This window comes from Mandrillus leucophaeus, unplaced genomic scaffold, assembly GCF_000951045.1.
Source record: "Mandrillus leucophaeus isolate KB7577 unplaced genomic scaffold, Mleu.le_1.0 Scaffold126, whole genome shotgun sequence".
NCBI classification, from domain to species: Eukaryota; Metazoa; Chordata; class Mammalia; order Primates; family Cercopithecidae; genus Mandrillus; species Mandrillus leucophaeus.
Genome location: NW_012100987.1, coordinates 5,003,759 through 5,027,240, shown reverse-complemented (window position 1 = coordinate 5,027,240; position 23,482 = coordinate 5,003,759). Strand labels below are relative to the sequence as shown.

General features: G+C 34.4%; 1 protein-coding gene across 1 annotated transcript in view; it reads right to left on the bottom strand.

Annotated features, from left to right (window-relative positions):
- The window catches only part of DACH1 (dachshund family transcription factor 1), a 464,060-nt gene that overhangs the window by 203,698 nt on the left and 236,880 nt on the right, over window positions 1-23,482 (bottom strand). The window contains exon 3 of the mRNA XM_011972024.1: window positions 15,758-15,919. Within this exon, the coding sequence (XP_011827414.1) occupies window positions 15,758-15,919 (162 nt within the window). The remainder of the gene's footprint in view (window positions 1-15,757; window positions 15,920-23,482) is intronic.

Genomic DNA, 23,482 nt, shown 5'->3' with positions numbered 1-23,482 from the left:
AAAAAAAAAAAAAAAAAAAAAAAAAAAAAAAAGTCACAAATGTAACAAAATCCTCTCCAAATAGAAGAAATCATTTGATCTATCAGTTATTTTTTAAAAAAAGATAACTAAGTCTTCTGAAGATAATGTATAAAGTAAGGTATCTGTTTCTAACTAAAATCACATAACATAAATCACAAAAGTAAATGTAAAAATTTCCATACTTATACCCTAGAAAATAATCAAAATTTATATTTTAAGATTATCCCATATTCGTGGTAAACCTAAAGAAGCTGTAAAACTTAAACTATAAAAGCTTATATTCTTTTGTTGTAGGCCTACATGTAAAGAAGTCATTATTTAATTTTAAAGTGTAAATAAAATACAACTTCTATTTAAAAGTGTCAAACTTCAATTCATAAGTATAGAAATAATTGAAACCATTTTTTAGGCGTTATTTTATCTATCAATAGTAATTAACACAGTCTTAATCTGGCTAACGTTAATGACCACTGTTCTTCCTTAAATCCCAGTTAAACCAAGCTTATTAAGGGCTAATTAAAGGAAGCCTTATGTGCACTGCATAAAGTAATGTCTGTGTTTAGAGCTGGAGTACATATTTTGTCTGATAACATAAAATGGGACAAAACTTTTCAATTAAAACTTTACTGGCTGATTATTGATTTATTTTAAAAATGTGCAAATGAAATAACTGACAACTTTACTCTTCCTGTGTCCCTGTACTTTTTAAAAAGTGTAGCAATGTAATCTGAATCTTGTAGCATATTTCCTGAGTTTGACACAGGCTCAGAAACTGCAGTCAATAATCCATAAGCCACTCTTTGGATATAAATATTCAGTCATGATCAACTAATGAAGATCTTGGATAAGAAATGAATGTTGAGGGCATGTAGAGGAGACAATATTCTATATAGTTTGAACTAATGTTGAAACTGTGGGAATATTGGAAAGTCTTAGCTTTTTAGAAGATATCTATGAATGTGCATGTGTGTGTGTATGTGCACACACATACTATTTTTTTATTTTTTTACTTCTATTATTATTTTACCTTTTATTTTCTTCTATTATTTTACTTCTATTTTCTACTTCAGAAATTTTAGAATAGTGCTTGCAGTGTATCAGGCAGTGTTCAGAGAACTAATTTGACCCAAATAATTCCCAAAGATCCCTAAGTAATATTTTACATTGTTATACCTATTATACAGATGAGGAAACTGAGATTCATAGAGGCTAAGTAGGGAGGCAAAAATGTCCTAACAATGGCAAAAAAAAAAAAAAAAAAGTCAAGTTTTACACCCAAACCATGCAGCACCAGATTTTGTATTTTTAATGCTGAACCACAAAGGTTCTGTTGTTTCCCAATTTGCACTTCCATGTTTTGGCTCTCTCTCCGCCCTCTTACTTCCAAAGATTCCTTTGGGGAGACCAGAGGCAGATATTACAGAGTATTAACAAACTGGAGCTGTGTGAGGATGAACAGAAAAGGAAATGATGCAGGCATGAACAGCTGGAGGCATGAAGGATAGGTATGTGTGCATCTTGGAATTTGGGGCCAAAGCTGTCTATATCGGGACAGTATTCTGGCCTAAGAAATGAAAATTATGTCCAATCGCATTACGTGCAGGAGTTTTCGCTTATTTTGTTTTTCTCTAAATGAGAAAAGAAAGTCAGGTGTGGTGGCTCATGTCAGTAATCCCAACAAGTTTGGAGGCCAAGAGGGAAGGATTATTTGAGGCCAGGAGTTCCAGGCTAACCTGGGCAACAATGTCTCTACTAAAAAAGAAAAATAGCCAGGTGTGGTGGCATATACCTGTAGTCTTAGTTACTTGGGAGGCTGAGGGAGGAGGATCATGTAAGTCCAGGGGTTGAGGCTGCAGTGAGCTATGGCTCCTGCTACTGCACTCTAGCCTGGATGACAGAGTGAGACCCTGTCTCTAAAATCAACAAATGAGAAAAGAGGCATTGAGTTCAGAATAGTGTAGAAGTGGGAATATCTATATATATGTAGAGAAGGAGAGAGAGAGAATTATGACATTTCAATATTTGTTTCTAGTGCAGTTTTAGTGTTCATTTTTTTTTTTTTTTTTTTGATGCAGTTTCACTCTTGTCACCCAGGCTGGTGTGCAATGGCATGATCTTGGCTTACTGCAACCTCTGCCTCTCAGGTTCAAGTGATTCTCCCGCCTTAGCCTCCCGAGTGGCTGGGATTACAGGTGCCCACCACCAGGCCCAGCTAATTTTTTGTAATTTTATTAGAGATGGGGTTTCACCATGTTGGCCAGGCTGGTTTTGAACTCCAGACCTCAGGTGATCCACCCACCTCGGCTTCCCAAAGTGCTGGGATTACAGGCATGAGCCACATGCCCGGTGGGTTCCAATTTTTTTTACAAAACATGTGAATTTGGTATTGAGGGACATTTGCATGCAGACCTGTTTCCTAGAACTCACACGGGATTACAGATTGTTTTGACAAATTAGGGAATACTGTCTACTGGATGACTTCCTTACCTGTTTCTATCAATTTATTTCTTTTTTACTCATTGTTTTTGTCACCTTTATTTCTCAACATTCGTGATTTATAGCCAACTAATCAGAATTCCTAGTTATTGACTAAATGTAATACTGCCTGCACTGCATGAGTTTATCATACAGAAATTTCAAACCACAAATCACTCCAGATTCCTGGAGGAATAAGTAGATGTTATACAATTATGCTACAGTCTTCATCTCAGAAAAGAAGTGCTTATGAATAAGTGATTCATTCTGGCTGATCATACTTTGAAATATCACATTATTGCCCTGAATCACACCTGTGAAAAAGCAAATAGGCTAACCAAAGACCTGGAAGAATAAAATAGTTAAACAACATATACAACTACTCTATGACCTCTTTCAAAGAAACACCACATTATAACATTAATATTAGAAAGTAGAGATCTAAATAAAGCTTGTATATTCATTTTCTGTGTGAATTGACCTCTTTTCACTCACGGACGCAGACTTGGCATCAATCATGGGGCTATATATTCAAAAGCAATCAATAAAAAAAAGTACAGGAACTGACAAACAACTAGTCAACAGAATTATTTTTAAAAAAATACTTAGCAGTAGCCTTTAAAATAATTTCTGCATTCAATGTTACTTGCATTTTGGTCTGCTCACTTGTTAAGATAAAATGGATGTCATATCCATTAACGTTTTAGCTGCCTGTGGAAGTTTTTCACACCTACAGTCAACCATAAGTGACTATGATATTAATATATCTAAAATGCATCCTCTTTTTGTCAGCTTTACTAAACAAGGTTTGGAAGGCCAATACATTTAAAAAGAAGGAGGAAATAAAATATGGAATTTCACAAAATATAAAGATATACCCTTTGCTCATCCATAACTTTCTTGTTCAGAGTTTTTTCCTGGTTGGAAAAAGGGAAGCCATTTATTATATTGAAGTGATCATTTTGAGAATTTATGTCTTTAAAAAGATAACATCTGTGTGTGGGGTTCAATATCAACATGGATTAAGCCAATTATAGGACACATCTTTCTTAGTTGATAGAAAAACTCAGAAACTGCTGAGTTATACTTTGTGGTAAACATTTTGGAATGTTGCCAAAGCTGTTATAAACATTTCTGAGCTCACTATTCCAGGGAACTCTTTTAAAAATCAGTTAGAAGTTAAAGTCTTTCCATGCTAGTGTTTTAAAATGTCAAGCTTGTATTACTTTTTCCTTGTGCATCAATGGCAATATTTCAAAACCTGCATATTAAATTGATTATATTCTATAATTAAGCTATTAAACGAAATAGAATGTGCAAGTGTACTAAAATTCACACTACAGCAGAATTCGTTTTTTGTTTTTTGTTTTTTTTTTTTAAGAAAAATAAACCCAATTACATAAAAACTGGGGAAGGCACGAGGTAAAAATAACTTGTGAATGTCTGTTCAAATTTTATTTTAAGAGCATATTCAAGTATAATTATTGATTTTGAAAAATACTTTTTAACATTACAGGTCAATGGGTTAAAATAATAAAAACTTTATTGATGTTTCCTGAGTCAGGAATTTTGGAAAGTATTCTAGGGACAATGGCAGAGGATCAATTATGTGTCTAAATTTACAAAACCAAGGTCTATTCAATAATTTACTGCACTTAAGATTACAATGTATTTATATTTAAAATATATTAGAAGAATGCACATGAATCCCTTATATTTAATTTTTTTGCATAGGTGTGAATACATACTTAAATGTTTCCTATAAAGGCTATATTTTCAAACCTTTTAAAGGTAGTGCTGCCACAACTGTATGCACTAAAAATAATCTAATCATGTTATATATATACACACATAGATGGTGACATATAAATTAATATTTTTTTTAAAAAGTGAGTTTTAAATCTGTAACTATAAAAAACTATGCTCCCTTACTCTACAAATGAATCACAAATGTACTGTAGAGAGCAAAGGATTAAAATTCCTCATGTATGTGTAACAAACACATTGATATTAATTGGTTTGTCCTTTCAAGTTATGTTTATCTCTTCATTTCCATCACAGTTTCAAAGGTCACTCTGTTCCATTTATAAATCCAATATGACAGAGATTAGTAAAAGCAAAAAGCAACAACTAAATGAGTACATCATCATGCAATCACACATCTCACAATTCATTTATCCAATTAATAAAAAATACCATCAACTGCTTCGTGGTGGGTTTTTTCAAAGCATCAAATGGTTCACGTCAAGATAACTTAATCGTCAACATTTAGGTTCAACAGTATTGTAAATGTAGAGAAATTGAAATTGCACTTCAGTGAAAAGACAGTAGATATGTCTACATTTTCCCAAAATAAAATAATTAAGAAAACAGATTACAAAATTGAATATGTTTAGTAAATTCAGTTTGTATTTGTATTAAGTTAAAGAGAGATTCTTGGAAGCTGAAATGTAGGAAGAACTCAATTATGTGGTTTGTGTATGAGTGTCAAGCTAAGTTATGTAATTGCTAAGGTCATATATTATCAAGTAAAAGATTCTAAACAATAGAAAACAGTGCCAATATGTACTAATAGAAATAAGAAATTGTATAATATTGATGCTCATTTTGATATATGTATTTTAATAGATTCTAGACAATGACATTTTTTCTCTTGATGTAGACATAGGTTTGGACAGTGGTAGGTACATAAAAGCACAAGAAAAAACTAAACGTGTGTGTTTTTAAAACTGGTAACTCTAGGAAGCTGAGATGTAGATTGCTAAAGAAGATCATTTACAAACTAATTTACAAACTAATTTGACCACCTCAATGAGATTTTTAACTTTAATATTTTTATATAAAGTGAATATCAGACTTATATTATCTGATAGAACCATCGTTTCAATAAGGCCCTTTCCAAAAATGTAGTTAGGACATGCAAATGTGAAGTATAAGCAAGGAAAAACAAAAAGATACAAGCAAAAACAAGATAATCTAGAAGTCCTTGTGACACAAGTCCAGCACTTAAATTATAGAGAGATGAAGAAACACTCAACTACTTCCCAAAAGCAGACTAAAACACATAGAACTGATTAACAAATTATTTATAAATAATAAAGACTATTTCTCCCAAAGACAAACATGAGTAAAATGAAAACTACTGAAATTGATTTTGAAAATCTTTTTTTTTTTTTTTCCCCCTCAGCTCTATTATATGAATCTGTCTCCTGAACATTTTAGGGTCATAGAACCTGAAGGCAGAAGAATATTTCTAAGGCCACTGGATTTTCAAGTAGGCTCGTCACTCAGATGGCATACTGCCTGAGTATAAATTATTAATCACCACATTATATTAAATAATGTCATAACACTTTTACATTTGTTTATTAATTTACATATACTTATATAATTTTGTGTGTTTGGTGTGATGGTTTGAACTTCAGCTATCATTTTAACCTAAACATACTTTCTGAAAAAAATCTAAATAAAGATGCAAATATTAAATGTATTATGAAGATGGTGATGTTTTTCCCGGATATCCTAAAATGTAATATCTTCCAGTATGAAACATATGTTTTCTACAAAGATCACAATCTACACTGATGTAGAGGTAAAATCATAGATGAATTATTTATTTTTTTTTTGAAGTTTTACTTAGAAAAGTGAAAAATTTTCCTGAGAATTCCTGAAATGCTGCAATTATATATGAACTCAATTGATAAAAGACTTAAATATGTGCCATAAAGCCATGCACAAGGTGGTTAAAAATGCATAGTTCACATTTACTTATAATTTTTTTAACTTTTAAACACACATATGTTATCTATGTGCATATATATGTTGTAGATATTACATATATAATGTATATAACTGGACACACAAACACACACACACACTTCTTCTTTGTTGCTATGCAGCTATTACTCCCAGCCTACAAATGACCCCAAGGAAGTAAGTACACTACACTTTTTGGCCGAACAATTTATCAACAGCTTGAAGTGACAGAAACGGTGATTCAATCCTGCATCCCCACATATCAGATATAGGCCACATTCTTTAGTCTGCGGAATCAGAAAGGGAAAAAGTCCCTGTCGCATTTGCCCTTTCATAGAGATGGAAATATTATTAGAAAGGACATAAACAGACTAATTAAATCACAGCAGTATGGCTGGGGTGACAGCTGGTACAGCGTGTGACTGAGAAGATCCATATCTGTGAGCAGGAGGTACTTCACTTCCAATCCATTCGCTATTAGGTGCTTTCAAGCTTGCTGTGCAGACATTAAATAATAACATATCATTTCCAAGACTAAAACGATGTAAAGAAATAAAAAAGGCTTTCTAACCAAGAAATCTTTTGTGCAACATAGAAAAAAAGTCATTTGCCACTCAGTTCTGCTTTTGAGATAAAGATGTAATAATGCCATTACCTTTCATCAGCAGGATCCTTGAAAATCAACACTCTTTGCTTATCATGCTGTGAAATACAAATAGAGCTAAAGGCATGGTCTGCGAGGCACTGCTGCAGCGATATTAACTAACAGATCTGCCCTTTGTGAAGGAAACCGTATCCGTTTCATTAGTGCAGACTCTAATTCAAAACTGTTGAAAATGAACTGCACATACTGTTTTAATAACAACATTCCTAATCATTATCAAACTGGTAATTCTCTCAGCACTGAATGTAAGGGTCTGTGTTTCCATTATGACCTGCTGTTAAAGAAAACTATATTTAAATCCTCCATTCTTTCCTATCTCCCAAATTATCTGGGTTCATTTAGGGGGGATGGGGCATAAAGAGCATGCAAAACTATGTGTGCTACATTATTTCATCTTAAGTAAATTGACATTTTTAGACATTTATGTCAACTACTATATTATTTATTTATTATCGTTTAGTTCCACTATTTTGTATTAGATTTGACATGTCATGATTCATACAAATAGTTTTGTATAATTTGGGAATATTTGTACAATTGAGAGATGAATCATAGTCACATAAATGTGAAATACTAGGTCTGGTGACAGGTACATTGGGCTCAGAGTTATAAGCTTGTGTGCACACGCTCAAAACAATATTGGACCACAAACACCCTAGTAAAATCTCTAAAAATATATTTTTAGTATCAAGACATTATGAGATATTTAAAAATATGTATTAGGAAACATGATATTTGATACAATACAAAGTTAAATATTTATTTTAATCCCTCATCATCAGTCATATGAAGTTCAAATATAAAACAACTGAATATCACATTAATGAAGAAAATAAGAGTTGTCTGATCTTAAACAAATTGAATATGACCTGGGGTTATTTTATACTGAAATATTTGATTTCTTTTTACTTTCTTTTTGAACTTTACATAAACAGTATAGCATGTTTTTGTAGGGTGATAATGACCATTTCCAGGACTTTCCTTGATGAAAACATATTCATCCTCCTGGAATGTAATGGAGTCTACCACATAACATATTCATTAGGATACATCCTATATATTCCTTATATTTTATAATTACATGGGGATATAGTGTCAAAAATAATCACTTAACTTATAGTTCTTAATATGATATGCCTGAATTAACAGGTTTACTCCATTATCTAGTCATTAGTTAGAATTAGCAATATTGAAATCAAAACAAAAACATTGCATAGTATTTTTGAATTATGTTCTCCAACTGTCCATATAAGTAAAAAAAGTTTTCGTGAAGTGGAACAGACATCACAATAAAAAATAAAAATATTATCTACCTTCATATAGTTCATATAGGAAACTAGTACATATTATAAATCATACTGTAATGATTTTATTACATATAGAAATGGATTTAAGAATATGTGTTCAAATGTTTCAAAGTGAAAAATGATTTTTTTAATGTAGAAATGTATTTTTCCACAGTCACCTGTTGTCATCATTAATGTTTCTATTCCTTTACATGAACAATAAAGATCAAAAACAAACTATGAGAGAAAATGCAAAATTATGCTATCCAATTTCTAGAAAATAATGAAAAAGAGCTTCATAAAATGATCAGCAATTAATATGTTTATATGCCATTTTAAAATAATCTAATTTTAAGCTATATTTATTTTTTAATATTCATATTTTGTCCACAATAACATAGCAATGTTAACTATTGTTTAGCGTCTTCCAAACTCTAATGAAAAGGATATGTAGAACCAAGGTAGAAAAAGTGGTATCATCCTTTTTTATATTCAAAATAAATATTGTCCACACTTATCCATCATATAATGCTTGCATAATATGTAAATAGATGTTACAGTATACTTAAAGATGCCTTGTTTTGGAACATGTGGTTACTTCTGATATTTTATTTTAAAAATTACTGTCAAAAATATCTTCTTGCCCTTTATCTTTTATTGTGGTTTCAAAAATCAAAGAATTTTAGAGCCAACAGAGAAATTAGGCAAAATTTCCTTATTTATTAAATAAAAAAGATGAGCAGTTAAGTGACTTATCTAAGTAGCTAAGTTTTTTATTAACTACATTATTACTGGAAGCTAAATCTTCTGACTTATTTTGCTCTCTGCTCCCCTACCTGAGTTTGTGGCTGTGTCTAGAAGGACTTACCTTGGTCACACAATAACATATTCATATTTTCCACAACGACGTTTTGATCATCTTGTATTAAATTAGCTGTTTATCCTTTAGATTTTCACATTACACTCTAATTCAAAGCTGTTGAAAATGAACTGCACATACTGTTTCTATAACAACATTCCTAATCATTATCAAACTGGTAATTCTCTATCTTGTTTAAAACATATAATGAAGAAAAATTGCCATAAACAGTAAATATTTACAAATGCATTAAAATTGATGGAATAGTAGCTTAGTACAGTTTTTGTCTTTTATTATTGGGCTAAGCAATTTTGTGTAAAAATTTCAGGATATGAAGATATCTTTTGCATAGGGGATGATATTAACCATATGGCCTATTCTCAATCAATTGAATTGCAAACCATGGCGGTTCCTATACTTTTAAGAGATGCTTATGTGGTCTTCCATTAAAATAGCCACTAATGGGACATTTGTGAAAATATTTATATTTGAACATACTTTTTTCACCGTATGTGAAGCTACAGAGAGCAAATTCAATATAAAACTACTTATATATTAATTGACAGCTATCAGTTCTAAAATATTTCTCATCTCATGTGTCAGAATCTTTCTGAACTTTTAGAGTAGTCTTGTATATGTTTCCACGTTTACAAGACTCTGACTGTTAATATTGTTGGGTTTTACTCATCAGGCAGGAAGAAGGATCTTAAAAATCATTGTTAGGCAGAAAAACATTTTAGTTACCAAAACAAACAACAACAAAAAAAACTTTCTACATTTAATCTGTTAAACAATAGCAAATTTCTTGTGAATCACTGATACTGTAATTGAACTGGAGACATTTTTAGAGTAAGCTTGCTTTGGCTTTTTCACCCTCCGATTTGGAATCTGCTCACAGTACTGCCAGCTTAACCAAAAAGGATTAACTCTCATATCCAACTGAGAACACAGATAATTCTCAGTAATTGGTAAAAAATGAAGATGAATGGGGCTGAGAGATAAGGAGCAATTAGCTCATCAGCAGTTACAGCTGTGCACTCAATCCGGATCCATCTCTTGAGTCTCGGCCCCTTTTAAAGAACCTAAGCAGAATAAGCATAGGACACCCCCTCCCTAAAAAAATTTCTATACCTGCCCATCATTTCTCTAGTCTTCCATTTTATTTCCTTACTATACAAAGACACCTGTCATAGCATGCTATGTAAATTACTACCTCTCTCAGGACCTATGTCTAAAGCCAATCTTCTTTTTAAACTTTTTTTTATAACAGAAACCAAATGACTACTGTAGACACTCTTAAATTCCCTGTCAATCGTTTCATTATAGCAGCATCATCTGTTTGAAAATATAAGCAATTCCCTCATCTAATTATAGGAAGGATTTGAGGTTCATTAACATTGCCAAGGCAGAGAATCCAATGTGCAATTGCAGAGCTCTGCTTGGTGGCCTGTGTTCTCAGTTTCCTTTTATTTGCTTTCTCAAGGTCTCCAAGACTTTTTCCTGAAATCATAAAATTAATCTTTTCCTTCCAAATAGACACATGTGTTAGAAGAAAGGAAATGACTCCAGCATAAACTATTTTGTTTCTGCAAGAATGGTTAAAATTAAAAAAGATAAGAGTAGGGTGAGTTGAAGAAGATAATTTTATCTCTTTATCCGCCTGGCTTTTTTTCCCTTCATATATTTGTTTTGTTTTATTGGTTGAAGAACAGAAGTAAGGAGTGATAAATACTCTTGAAGATCACGGCTTTATTCTCAAACTCAAGTCCTTATTTTTACTTGAAACTTCTACATTCGTGTAACGATTACAAGTTTGAGAAAATGAAAAAAATCATATGTTTCGAGCATGTGAAATGTGTTCAGGTTTGTCGATGAGGGCATTAGTGTACCTTTGCCTATGTTCCACAATGTTCAAAAAGAGAAAATACTAAAGTCTTACAAATACTTCCCTTCCTTAAAGAAATTACAGCAGTTAGAAGGTTATGACTATGGTTTAAACAATGAGATTTTCTTGGGACATCTGTTTTGAGATTACATTTTGAATAGATATGAACTCATTTCCTACTAAGCAAGCAATCTACTATTGTTGATAGCTGTTTACCAGTTCTATGAGTCAGATATTAGCTAGTGGCAAAGGTCCCTCTTAAATCCTCCAAGTATTTTTTAAACTGTATACATAGTGTTTTCCTTAAATAAAATGTTAAGAGAAGTAAAAATGCAGTCTTTTCCTGCCTCTTGGTAAATTATACTCCAGAAAATGCTGCACTTGGGAATAATATTTAATGTATTTATCTTTAAAGAGTTATTTCCTTTGTTGTCATTAGGGAAGGGAGTAAGACACTAGGTTTAGCAAGTATTTAAATAACATAGAAACTATTAAGAGATGCTCACTATGTCAATATTTATATACTATTTAAAAACTAGAAGTAAAATTAAGTTTCCTTTATTTAGATTAAACTGATTGTGATTAATTTAGTATCCTCAAAAGTGTGCATAATGCCAAAAAAAAGAGGATAAACAGATTAAAACATAGCTATAGATACTATCAATTTGACCTTGAGTTCACCGGTTTTAAATTCCGCCTTTGCAATATCCCAGTCCCAATTTCCAAGCAGCATTTTTTAAGCTGGCTATGTAGATCATTCCTTAAAGCAAAAAAATAGCAATTTATCTGGCCTGTATGTTGTGGAGAGTGTTGCCACTAAAAAGAATCCAGGACATTTTTCCTTCTTATCTGCAATGTAGCTCGTATCAGCCAACCTGTCACAAGATAGTACTTGATATAAACAAGAGATTGCAAAGACATCTCAGTAATCAATATCAGGATGGCTACAGTATGGAAACCCCAACCCGTGCATATCATTTGTCTCAGCATCTATTTCTATGGTCAAATGAAGCATTAATTCAAATCATAAATCTATGGTGATTTAAATCTGGGAATGAGCACCTGCCTGCTTTAATGATTTATTTTGTACATTTCAGTAAGCAGGAGATTTGTCCATATGAACTGACAGGTCACCTTCAGATGCCAAGAGCAGACTGTTTATCACCATGCAGACTAGCATCTCATCTTAGCAAGTAAATATTAAACTAAAAGAATCCAATTGATTGTGGATGAGGGAGAATGGCGACATAGCCATATATTTTACTCAGTGTGTTGATGCCTCACTCGGATCTATCCTCAGGTGCTCACTTCTTCCTAAAGCGATCATTCTGTTGGAAAGATATGAGCTCAAGGTTACCATGTAAAATTGGGATATAAAATAATTATTCAACAGTGTCAAAGCTTTCTTTAAACATCTTTTTCTGGCTAATTTCTAAGGTTCATATTATGAACCAGGAAGGGTTGTGTGATACAAAATTATCCTGTTGTCTTACCCAGCAAATCAAACCAAACAAAGCAAAAACAAAATCTGTTATCTGGGGCTTTAAGGATTCATTTACAATCAAGGAAAAACACAATGCTCCTACAAAAAAAAAAAAAAAAAAAAAAAAAAAGAAAATCCTAAAATGTTTAACAGAACTTATGAGCTAGATTAGTACAGGAGAAAACAAGAGCCCTGAATTGTCTTCAAAAATGTCACCGGATTTGGGCAAGACTGAGTAGCAACAATACATCATTTAAGTATCACCTCTCTGAACGGTTTCACTACTTCAAAGAGTCAACAGTTGATAGATTCATGAGAGCAGTCTGTATTCTGAAATATAGGCCTTGGAGATTCTTGGGATTCCTTCTAGAATTCATGTGCTTCAGTACCACTTCCTAACCACTTCATGGTAATTGGTTCTCCTGGAGGATTCAGCACATCTTGTTAAGACTGCCTACTTACCTACCCATCTCATCCATAGACTGTATGCCCCTGAGTCCTGGGCCTGTGTTGTGATTATTTTTTGTACTCCTAGAATGAGTTAATATCGAATGTCCTACAAAATCTAAAAGATGTAACAGCTGCCCTGAAATCTCCTCACAGACCTGCAGCTTAGCAAATAACAGCTACCAGAGAGAATAGAAAAGCAGGTGGAAGCAGTTGATGATGGTAAAAAGGAAGAAGGTGATTTCCAGGAGTACAGATTTGAAGAAATAGTAATAATAATAGCAAAAGCAATCCCCAAGCTATGAACCTTACTGATGACCAAACAACTTGATAAGCAGACATTGTAATAAATAATGTGACAAGTATTTTAATTTTCATGATATAGATACTATTATTTATGTCATTTTTTCAGATATGGAGTATTGGGCTCAGAAAGCTTACATACTTTACAAAGTCACAGAGCAAGTCATTACTGAACACTTACCAAGAGACAGGCATTGTGGAGAGAAGATTGTGGCCATCAAAGCTGCAATTCAGGAATTGCTTTGATCTTTGATGCAGCTCAACCCCCACCTTCACCATTGCTTTGTACCTCCCCCACTACCACATCCCTCCTAAAATCACTTTCCTTGATCTCTAGATATATACCTGGGGTGAAAGTCTTCAGGAAGGATAATATTATAAATTGGAAATTCTTAGAGGACAGCAGCATGTGAGAATAGGATGAAAATTACAATGATAACATCTTTTTGCCCAAATCAGCTACAGATATCTAATATAAATGACCTGAATGCCTTAGGGACCAGCAGCAGCAACACTGATACTATGTTAACAGAATCTCAAATTATTAAGACTTTCTAGGAAAATTCAAGTAAATTTCTGTTCCTGGTTCATGTTGGCATTGGATGGGGGGTGTCAAAACTAAAAAGCAGTAACATCTATCAACTGCATACTTTAATGAAAAAAACAAAAGTCATTTATTCCAACTAAAATATCAAAGAAAATTCAAATTGTTTGTTTTTTAAGCCATTGCAATAGCCTATGTACCAAAATAATTAAAGTAAGCTACAATTTGGTTAGTAGGCAAATTTTGTCATGTACTATCAAATATGAAAAATATGTTTATGCTTAATTATGAACCATGTTCTCTTTATCTTATGCCTGTTGATTTCTCCAAAGTCAACTTCTGCTCTGGAAAATTCAAACAGAGATACCATGTTTTAATGTGTTTTGCTTTAAATGTTGTTAAATTGTCTATTTTAAGAATCCCTTCTCATAAAACCAACTATTAAGAACAGTCTGCTTGAACAGTCTCATCTTCTAAAATTTTGAAAACAATCCAGATTGTTTTGTAATAATAGCCATAATGTACAAGTGGCTAATTACTTGTTTTAAAAAGTGACCAACAGGGCCCCATTTTATCAGTCTAGTAAAAGGCTTTTACTTTAAAGCAATAGTTCTAAAAACAGACTTACAATTCTTGCATTTTACTTCAGTTCTGTTTTAATTTTTAAATGTCTAAATATAGGTGTGTAAACCATGCCCAAAACAATCCTCTTCCCTCCCCGTCTTCCCTCCAGGAGCATTACAAACATAAGCACAGATATTATCCTTAGTCCTCTGCAGTTGTAGGGCCATCTCTTTTGGCTCTCTTCCATGTCTTTTCATCCTTCTAAGAACTCACACTCACACTTACTCTCCATTCAAACCCACTACTGCTAGTCCTTTGCAATTTCCCTTATGTAGTTCTGCTGAAAAGGTGCATTTTTCCCTTTTTACATTACAAAAGGTGCCTTTTAGCATCACTGAAACAGTATTTTGTGTTTTGTCTATATATTTTACTCTAATATTCATGTCTGTGTATGTTTCCAGATAGCTGTTGTGAAAATGATTGTCACTAAAATCCACAGTATTCCTTTATATACCCTTAACTATGTCTTAATAGACTGAAAGTAGAGAGCTGACAATTAACTTAAGAAACAATCTATGAAAATGCTGCATGAAAAAGAGAATTTAATTGAATGGCCGTGAGTTATTAGGGTCTTCATAAATATACATTGGCTATAGTATCTTGCATACATCTTGTAGTACCCAAATTTCTCTTGTTAATTACATTTTGAGCATGATCTCTGCATTTGAAAGAGAAGCAATACAGTGCAATAGCAGAAAAAAATGTTTTGCCGCATCAACATCCAGATGCTAAGGATTTCATTAATAAAAATATTAACCCATATTTGAAGTTGTGTTTGACAAAATGAATTACCCAAATGGATAGTTGGCACAGGTAAAACTGTTCCTTTTGGTTTGACAGTGACAGTTAACTTTTCATCTTTCTCCATATGGTAGGAAAGAAAAAAAATCAAGAAATTAAAGTTGTATTTTTTAAATGAGAGACATTGATAACCGTTATCTATAAAAAGAATTAATCATCAACATAATATGTATTCCAAGAGGGCTAAGTTTGTGTCTTTTGTTGCCAATGGTAGTAAGTTTCTTACTTAATAACAAATGGATTAAAAGAATAGAAAAGTAAAGTGTAGGGTTTCATTTGTACATATTTCTCTGTCACCTTAGCTGCTCTCAATGTTTTAGAATTCTCTTGATTAAACTTTGCATTATGAAAGATGATAGCTGAATGCTTTTAGAAGTTGCAGACATAAAGTTGATCCTATAATTAAAAATAATGTTGCTAATTATTCCTTTAGAATGAACAATTATCATTAGTTGTTAGAGGCAAAATGGTATCCTCAAACATACACTGTTTTCAAGCTAAAAGTGTCAACTTTTTGAATGGGTAGCCAACAGTTTTGTTCTGGAAAAGTCAGTACTGCAATTCAGTAGCAAAGTGATCACAATAAGTTTCAGTGAACATAAAACTTACCAACACTTGAATTCATATCCCCATTTTCAGAGTCTGCTCCATGTTGGTTATTACTGGCATGATAGTTGCTCATGGCTTCTAATTTGATTTTTTTCACCTTCATTGCTTCGGCAATAGCTGCATTGGTAGCAGCAGCAGCTGCTGCAGCTGCTGCTGTCAGACCTTAAAAGAATAAATTAAAAATGAGGTAATTCGAATTCCAATTTTTCATTTAATAGTTCCTGCACTTGCTATAACAAACATACAAACATTTATTAGAGTATCTGATTCCTTTATGCAACACTTTGATAATTTATACTCATTCCCAACTAGACAATGAAACAACATTGATATAAGGGGAGAGAGTGATTGCTACAGTCCAAAATTAAATATTAACAGAAACAAAATTCACAGATAGAAGGCTAATAGTGGAAATGCAGCCACAGTTATTTCTTAAAGAAACCAATCTACCAATCTAAATATGTCCTTTCCTGCTTAAAATCCCCCGTAGCTGCCTACACGGAGGGAAAAATCTGAACTGTTAACTGAGTTCACAAGTACTTTCACAAAGGCGTGTAAACCTACTTCCTCACCCAGTTTGTTTGTTGTCATCCACACCCTGGCTATGTCACACATGTCACCATTACCCATACATGCCCTGCCTCTTCAAGCCTGTGCTTTCACACATGCCATTCCCTTTTGCCTGGAACCTTCTTGCCCTATGACAGACATTTCCTTGACTTCTCATCCTCCTGAAGAAAGCTACTCATTAGAAGTCTTCCCATTCCATGGCCGCCAGCTGCCTGGATGCCTGGTCTGTTCTTCTCCCCCTGGCCCATGTTGATACCTGTGCTGCTGTTATAGGACATGCCACACTGCACTGGAATGGTCCCTTGGGACACCTGTTTTCCTTACTAGATCGTGAACTACTCAATGGCAGGAACCGTGTGTTGCTACACAGCTTGGTATTCCCAGTGTTCAAGGTGTCCAAAAATAAAATATAATATAATGAAAGCTAACACTTAGCTTCTAGTTATGAAATTTAAGTGCTGATTTAAGTGACACAAAAGTAACTTAATCATCTTAATAACCCTCTGTGATTGATCACTATTATCCTTACTTGAAAGATTAGAAAACCATGGCACACGATTTAAAACAGCACACTCTGGCCTCAGAGTTGACACTTTTAACCACTATGCCAAGGAAATCTGTCCAGAATAGTTCATCTTCATCCATCCAGAGAACAGGGGGTAGGGGCAGACATTAAATTAGAAATAGAGTTTGAGCCGGGTGCAGTAGCTCATGCCTGTAATCCCAGCACTTTGAGAGGCAGAGACAGGCAGATCCCTTGAGCCCAGGAGTTTGAGACAAACCTGGGTAACAGGATAAAACCCCCTCTCTACAAAAAATACAAAAAGTAGTTGGGCATGCTGGCCTGTGCCTGTAGCTCCAGCTACTCAGGAGGCTGAGGTGAGAAGATCAATTGAGCCTGAGAAGCTGAGGCTGCAGTAAGCTGTGAGCACACTTGGGTGGCAGAGTGAGACTCTGTCCCAAAAAAAGAGAAGAAAGAAAGGAAGAGAAAAGAAAAGGAAGGAAAAGAAAAACAAAAAGAACAAAAAGAAAAGAAACAGAGTTTGAGACAAGATCTTGAAGACCAGAATTAAGACCATGCTGCTCTGACTTTACATATTTATGGAGAGAGATAATAAGCAGAGGTTTTTGAGCAGGGGAATGGTTTGTCTTGCTTAAATGTGTGAACTTTTGCCAAGTCAGTTCACTTCAGGCTGACGTCCCTCATCTGCAAAATGACAGACACTGGAATGTATAAATGATCTCTCCTAATTCTAAAACTTTAAGTCTACGAGAAGATAAATATCCCCACCCCCACCCATATATATATATTTTTTTACTGTGGCTGCTTTAGTATTTCTGACTACAGTGCTCCAGCCGTTTGAATTTATCTGTGTGATTTATTTCCACTCCCAGCTGGTGGATTAGAGCCTGAGCACCGCTCTCCTCCTTTTCCTCCCCGCTAATCATCACTTCTAGTTACTCTAGCAAATAAGTTCCTGCCCAAGGAATTATAAGGAAGTATTTTTCTATGAAAATCTCTGTTGGTTTTTTAGAGGTTAGAAGAAGACTTCACCTTTCCTTCAAATCAGACCAAAGAGGCCCTGACAACTTTCACCCCAACGCAACAAGACCTTCAGATTAGGTCTTTACATGAAAAACTGATAATCATCCCTTAAAAGGCACTAATCTAAACTCAAAGAATCCATCTGGGTTTGATCTGAACATTCATTGCCTTTTAAGTCACAACTTGAACTGATTCTCTCATCTTCCTATGATTGAATTTTCTCCCCAATTACTCATTTCCTTCAAAGATGTTTCAGAAAATTTTCTTTCCTGTTCTCTTAAAAGTCTCTTTGTGTTTTCCAGCAAATCTTTCTTCCTCAATTTTGTTTCGTTACCAGTGTGAACATCCCATTTTTCCTTGGTTACCTGATGTTGACCCATCTCCAATTTATGACTTCAAAAGTCTTTGTCTTGGATTTGTGCTGCAGGGAAAACTTGTTCACAGTATTCAAATAATAAAGGTAAACTTACAACTCACTATTATCAGAGAGATCCAAATCAAATTAAGTACCAGGAACCATGTCTATGTATGACATGGCCTTGGAACCAACCATCCAATTTTCTTGAATATAATTTTCTTCACCTGTAAAACCATTCTAATCCCCAAGAAAAAATATAAGGACAAATAAGATAAACTACATGAGGAATGCCATATTATGTTTAGTAAAAACTAGGCATGCTATTCATTCTAGTTTGTTAAAAAGAAAGACTTGGCCTCACTGTAATTTCTGCAGAGTATCTGTGGCCTGACACAGCCCTCTCAGCTGGAATAATCACATTTGTCCTTAGGTGGCTGGATTAACCCTTGACTTTTAAAAATATTTTTTAAGATTTTATCATTTAGCTGATTTATTTATGGTACTCCTTTATTTTTCTATGACAACTTTTCCCAGTTTTACATTTTTAACACAAAGTCGAAAAGATATATGTGTGTCACTGACACACACACACACACACTCTCACACATTTTTACATGCTGTAACTTAACTACAACCCTTTTTAACATTCCACTTTTAGCCCAGTTTTATGAAAGCAGAAAGAAAGCTATGACATATGCAACAATTGTTGATTTTAGCTTCACTAACTCACCTGGCTGTTTGATGGGTTCTCAATTTTAATTATTTAATATCTTTCCAATTCAACTAGTTTTCTCCATTCCCACTGCCCCTCCCCACCAGTAAAAGTTCCAATCTTTTCTTTCTTAGAGTCCTGCTCAATATAATAGCTTCCACATCACCCACCTCCAATCTCTTACTATCCACGTCATAGCCAAATCTCATGAAAGTAAAGATTTTTCCTTTTTCTTCCTTTTTTTTTTTTTTTTTTTTTTTTTGAGACAGAGTCTCCTTCTGTCACCCAGGCTGGAGTGCAGTGGCGTGATCTCCGCTCACTCCAACCTTCGCCTCCAGGGTTCAAGCTCTTCTTCTATCTCAGCCGCCCGAGTAGCTGGGATTACATGCACGCACCACCGCATCTAGTTCATTTTTGTATTTTTTGTAGAGACGGGGTTTCACCATGTTGGCCACGCTGGTCTGAAACTCCTAACCTCAAATGATCCACCTGCCTCGGCTTCCCTAACAGCTGGGATTACAGTCATGAGCCATGACACCTTGCCTGAAAGTGAGGATTTGAATATACACTCTATGCCTGCTCTTAGGATCCAGTTCAGTGCTTCTCATGGCTGTCAGCGCCCTTTGTTCTCAGTTCCCTGCCTGTCTGTATGGATCCCTTGCTCCTCCACCTCCCCCTTGCTCTCTGTGCCCCAGGTACATAGGCCTTCTTTCCTTTTCACTAGCGAACGACTTCATTCTTTCTTTTAAGTCAGTCTTTGCACATTCTGTTCTCATTTTCTAGAAGAGCCCTCTATGCCCTGGCCCCAGACTTGCCTATGCCTTCTTCATGCCATCACTTTAATATTATGTGCTCAGAGTTGGAGGCTCAGGTTCCTGACTCTTCACTATCTACCTAGGAAAGAACTGTCAACATCTGAAGAATCAGCTCATGGCTTACTTTTTTAAAGAGCTGTACCTGACCTTCCCCAATCTACCCCACTTGCTTGTGTTTGCATCTCCCCTGCTGTATGTGAGTTTGCCATCCCTAGCTGTGCATCAGAGTCACCCATGGAGCTTTTAAACCATGCAAATAGCTCAGCCCTGCCATCTGAGATTCTGAATCATCAGGTCTGGCTTGGGGCCTCTGCAACTGTATATTTTTGGTTAATCTTACTATTCTACAGGTCATTTTAATGAGTAATTCCAGTAAAGAAAAACAGTCTCTTAAACTCTTTATTGCTCTTTTTCGGGGGCTGGGGCCAAGGAGTGTAGGATTAGGATTCTGACCTCTAACTAGGTCATAGCACCAAAAGGGCAGAAATACTTTCTTAGTATATATATATCCCAAACATCCGCTGCAATGCTTGGCACATATTGTCACTGAATGAAAAAATGCTTATCAAATTAGATTACATGGAAAGCCACAGGAGAAACATGGTCATTATTTTGGCAATGTCAATGGAAAGTAATTTAAAACATTATTTTTATGTTATAATAAGTGTGTATATACTAAGAATAACAAATCTCGTTAATTTAATATAAAGCATGACTCTCCAAAGGTATGTCTTGCCTAGGGCTGGAGAGGATCGCGAAGATTCACCACCTCAACCCACTCTGCATTTATTGAACTTCCTGTTGGCCTTGCATTCAATCCCTGATGTAATTCTCAAATCCCTTCCAATTTCCTGTCTCTAAAAACATAGTTTACAATCTATACACTAACCTTAAATAGAGGTCCCATTGTATATGTTTTTCCCAAGCAAAGTTGTCTTAAAAAAAATCATGTAATAAATTCACAAGATAACTCAAGTCTTTGGTCTATACTAAATAGAGAATATATAAACTATAACAACATTTCTATGTAATCAAGAATTGCCCACTGGTGTAAACACTGGCAAACCATAACATTTGCCACATCCTTTTCCTTCCTTTTATAACCCTTTCCACACTTATCGTAGACCTTCTGCCCTGTCTTCAGATTCAGGGAAATTTTAGCTACCCTCCCGCCTCTTCCATATCCCACTTTGAATTGTCTTATACCACAAATTACCACTGCTTTTACACTTTTCTTTCCTTTTCTTTCCTTTTCTTTTCTTTCTTGAGACAGAGTCTCGCTCTGTTACCCAGGCTGGAGAGCAGTGGTGGGATCTCGGCTCACTGCAACCTCCAACTCCCAGGTTCAAGCGATTCTCCTGCCTCAGGCTCCCGAGTAGCTGGGATTATAGGCACCCACCACCACGTCTGGCTAATTGTTTGGATATTTTTAGTAGAGATGGAGTTTCACCATGTTGGACAGGCTGGTCTCGAACTCCTGATCTCTGGTGATCCACCCATCTCAGCCTCCCAAAGTGCAGGAATTACAGGCGTGAGCCACTGCGCCCACCCTGCTTTTACGTTTTTCATTCAAGCAACCCATTTCTCTCTCAGAACTAGGCAATCAGCTGCAGTGCATGATAAAGATACAGGTGATGTTCCCCAGGCCCACATCCACAGAATATTTCTGAAATGGACTAAGGAATCTGTGGTTTTGCATAAAAACACATTGCATAAAAGTATCTCCTACACCAAGACAAAAAAGTACTGAACTGAAAAGTCAAAGTCTAAATTTTATTTTAAAAGATTCTAAATCTAATTTTATCATCAGAAATGGAGAAACTTTAATGTATATTTAAAGTTCATTTTCCAGATGTTTTTAGGAGGTTGAGATCCTAGGCAATGAATTCTGTGAGCACAAGTGAAACTACTTTGATTAGCTAGAGGTGCTTTATAATGCCTTCATCAGTTTCCAAGAAAGGAATGACGACTTTAAAAACCTTGTCTAACAGAACAAAACAACACAAACTAAAAAAAAAATTTTTAAAAAAATCATTTTCCACTGAGGAAAAATTGATTGAGAAAGATTTTCTTTTTTTAAAAAAAAAAAGTGTTTTCCTTCAGTGTAAAGATAACAAGTCATATATTGTGTTCTCTCTTCTAGGCCTGCACTTGGTCTTCAGGAAAAGAACTGTATGTCAAACTTAGGTTAATACACTACCTGTCTTACATGGTGCAATGTATTTAGATTTCTTTTTCTTTCCTACTGAATCTTGACAAATTATCACTTTCAAATTTAAAAGAATGAGTAGATTTTTACACAAAACTAGAAACATGCCTTGTCATATTACTATCTGAATTATGATGCAAACTTATGCTTGCTTCTTCAGAGTAAATTATAGATTTTTTTTAAAATTGGCTATTGTTAAAAAATTGTAACTTTGCTAGTCAATTTCTTTTACTTTTATTCTCACTTTTTGATATTCCACTAAAGTCTTTTAAGATTCCTGCTACGTTAGTGACCAGCATAGAAACTATTTGCAATCTAGTCTCACTCTCTTATAAGAAATATGTATAATACAGTGGCTGGGGGGGAAAAGACACCCCAAAGAGCCGTGGAAACTTTGGACAGGATGCATCAAACTTATCTGGGATGGCACAGCGAGTTATATAATGTCCCATGCTTCAAAATTTTCATCTCTAAACATAGGGATAACAATTCTGACCTCACAGATGTGTTGTAAAGAATGAAGGTGAAATAACTTGCAACAGCCTGGGCACACATCAAGCCCTCCCCCTCCATAAATGCTCACTGATACTGTGAAGTAACTCACTATCTGTCATGTCTCTATGTTTAGTTTTACCTTTGTTCAATTACAAAAGTGCAAATAGGACAAAAAGTACCTAACAGCATTGGGTGAGAATTTAGCCATTTGGTAAATGGATATCTAAAAATCATGTTTCCATCAAATCACTGGATTTGGCTCTCTACATTGATCAGATTTATCATAAAATCACTGAATCTTCACTCTATGCTGTATTGATACAAAGCCTTCACTAGTTTAAATTCTGTATCCTAAAGCCAACCCATGGATTTATCTTTTGGAAGATAAGCAGGCATTTTTACTATTTAGAGTATTCTTTTACTTTTTAAAGATAGTGTTTTCCTTCTGCTTTCAACTTTTATTAAGAAGGCCTTTAAATTCTTCAAATGCCATTATGCAATCCTGATCACTTTCTTTAAAAAATGGAAAACTGTCTCCATTTTATTTATTTCAATTAAGTTAGTACCCTTACTTATAAATAGAAGATTACAACTGTAGATTATAGATATCAATAAAAGAGACATATTGCTGTCAAATTCTTTCTCTGATCTGTTTGTTTGCTCATTAACTTGAAAGGTCCAATCTTTGATCTTTGGTTTCAAAGACATCAAGATGACTTCCAAATGTTTGATTTATTGTCTACTTTTACATCGCATTCCATATAAAATGCATTTCCCCAAATTTAATAGTTAAATAAAATGGGTTATATCCAAGGGATGTTAAGTATTCAAACTTTCCATATGATAGACTCGTTATTAGTTTGTGTTAGTTTGCTCACATTTAAACAAAACCATTTTAAACATGCAGTAGATTATAGCCAATGGTAGTTATTATTAATATTGTGGAATTGATAAGTTATTTATGTCTGGCATTCTTCCTACTGATTATTCAGAGAGACAGGCGGCTTATAAATATCTCAT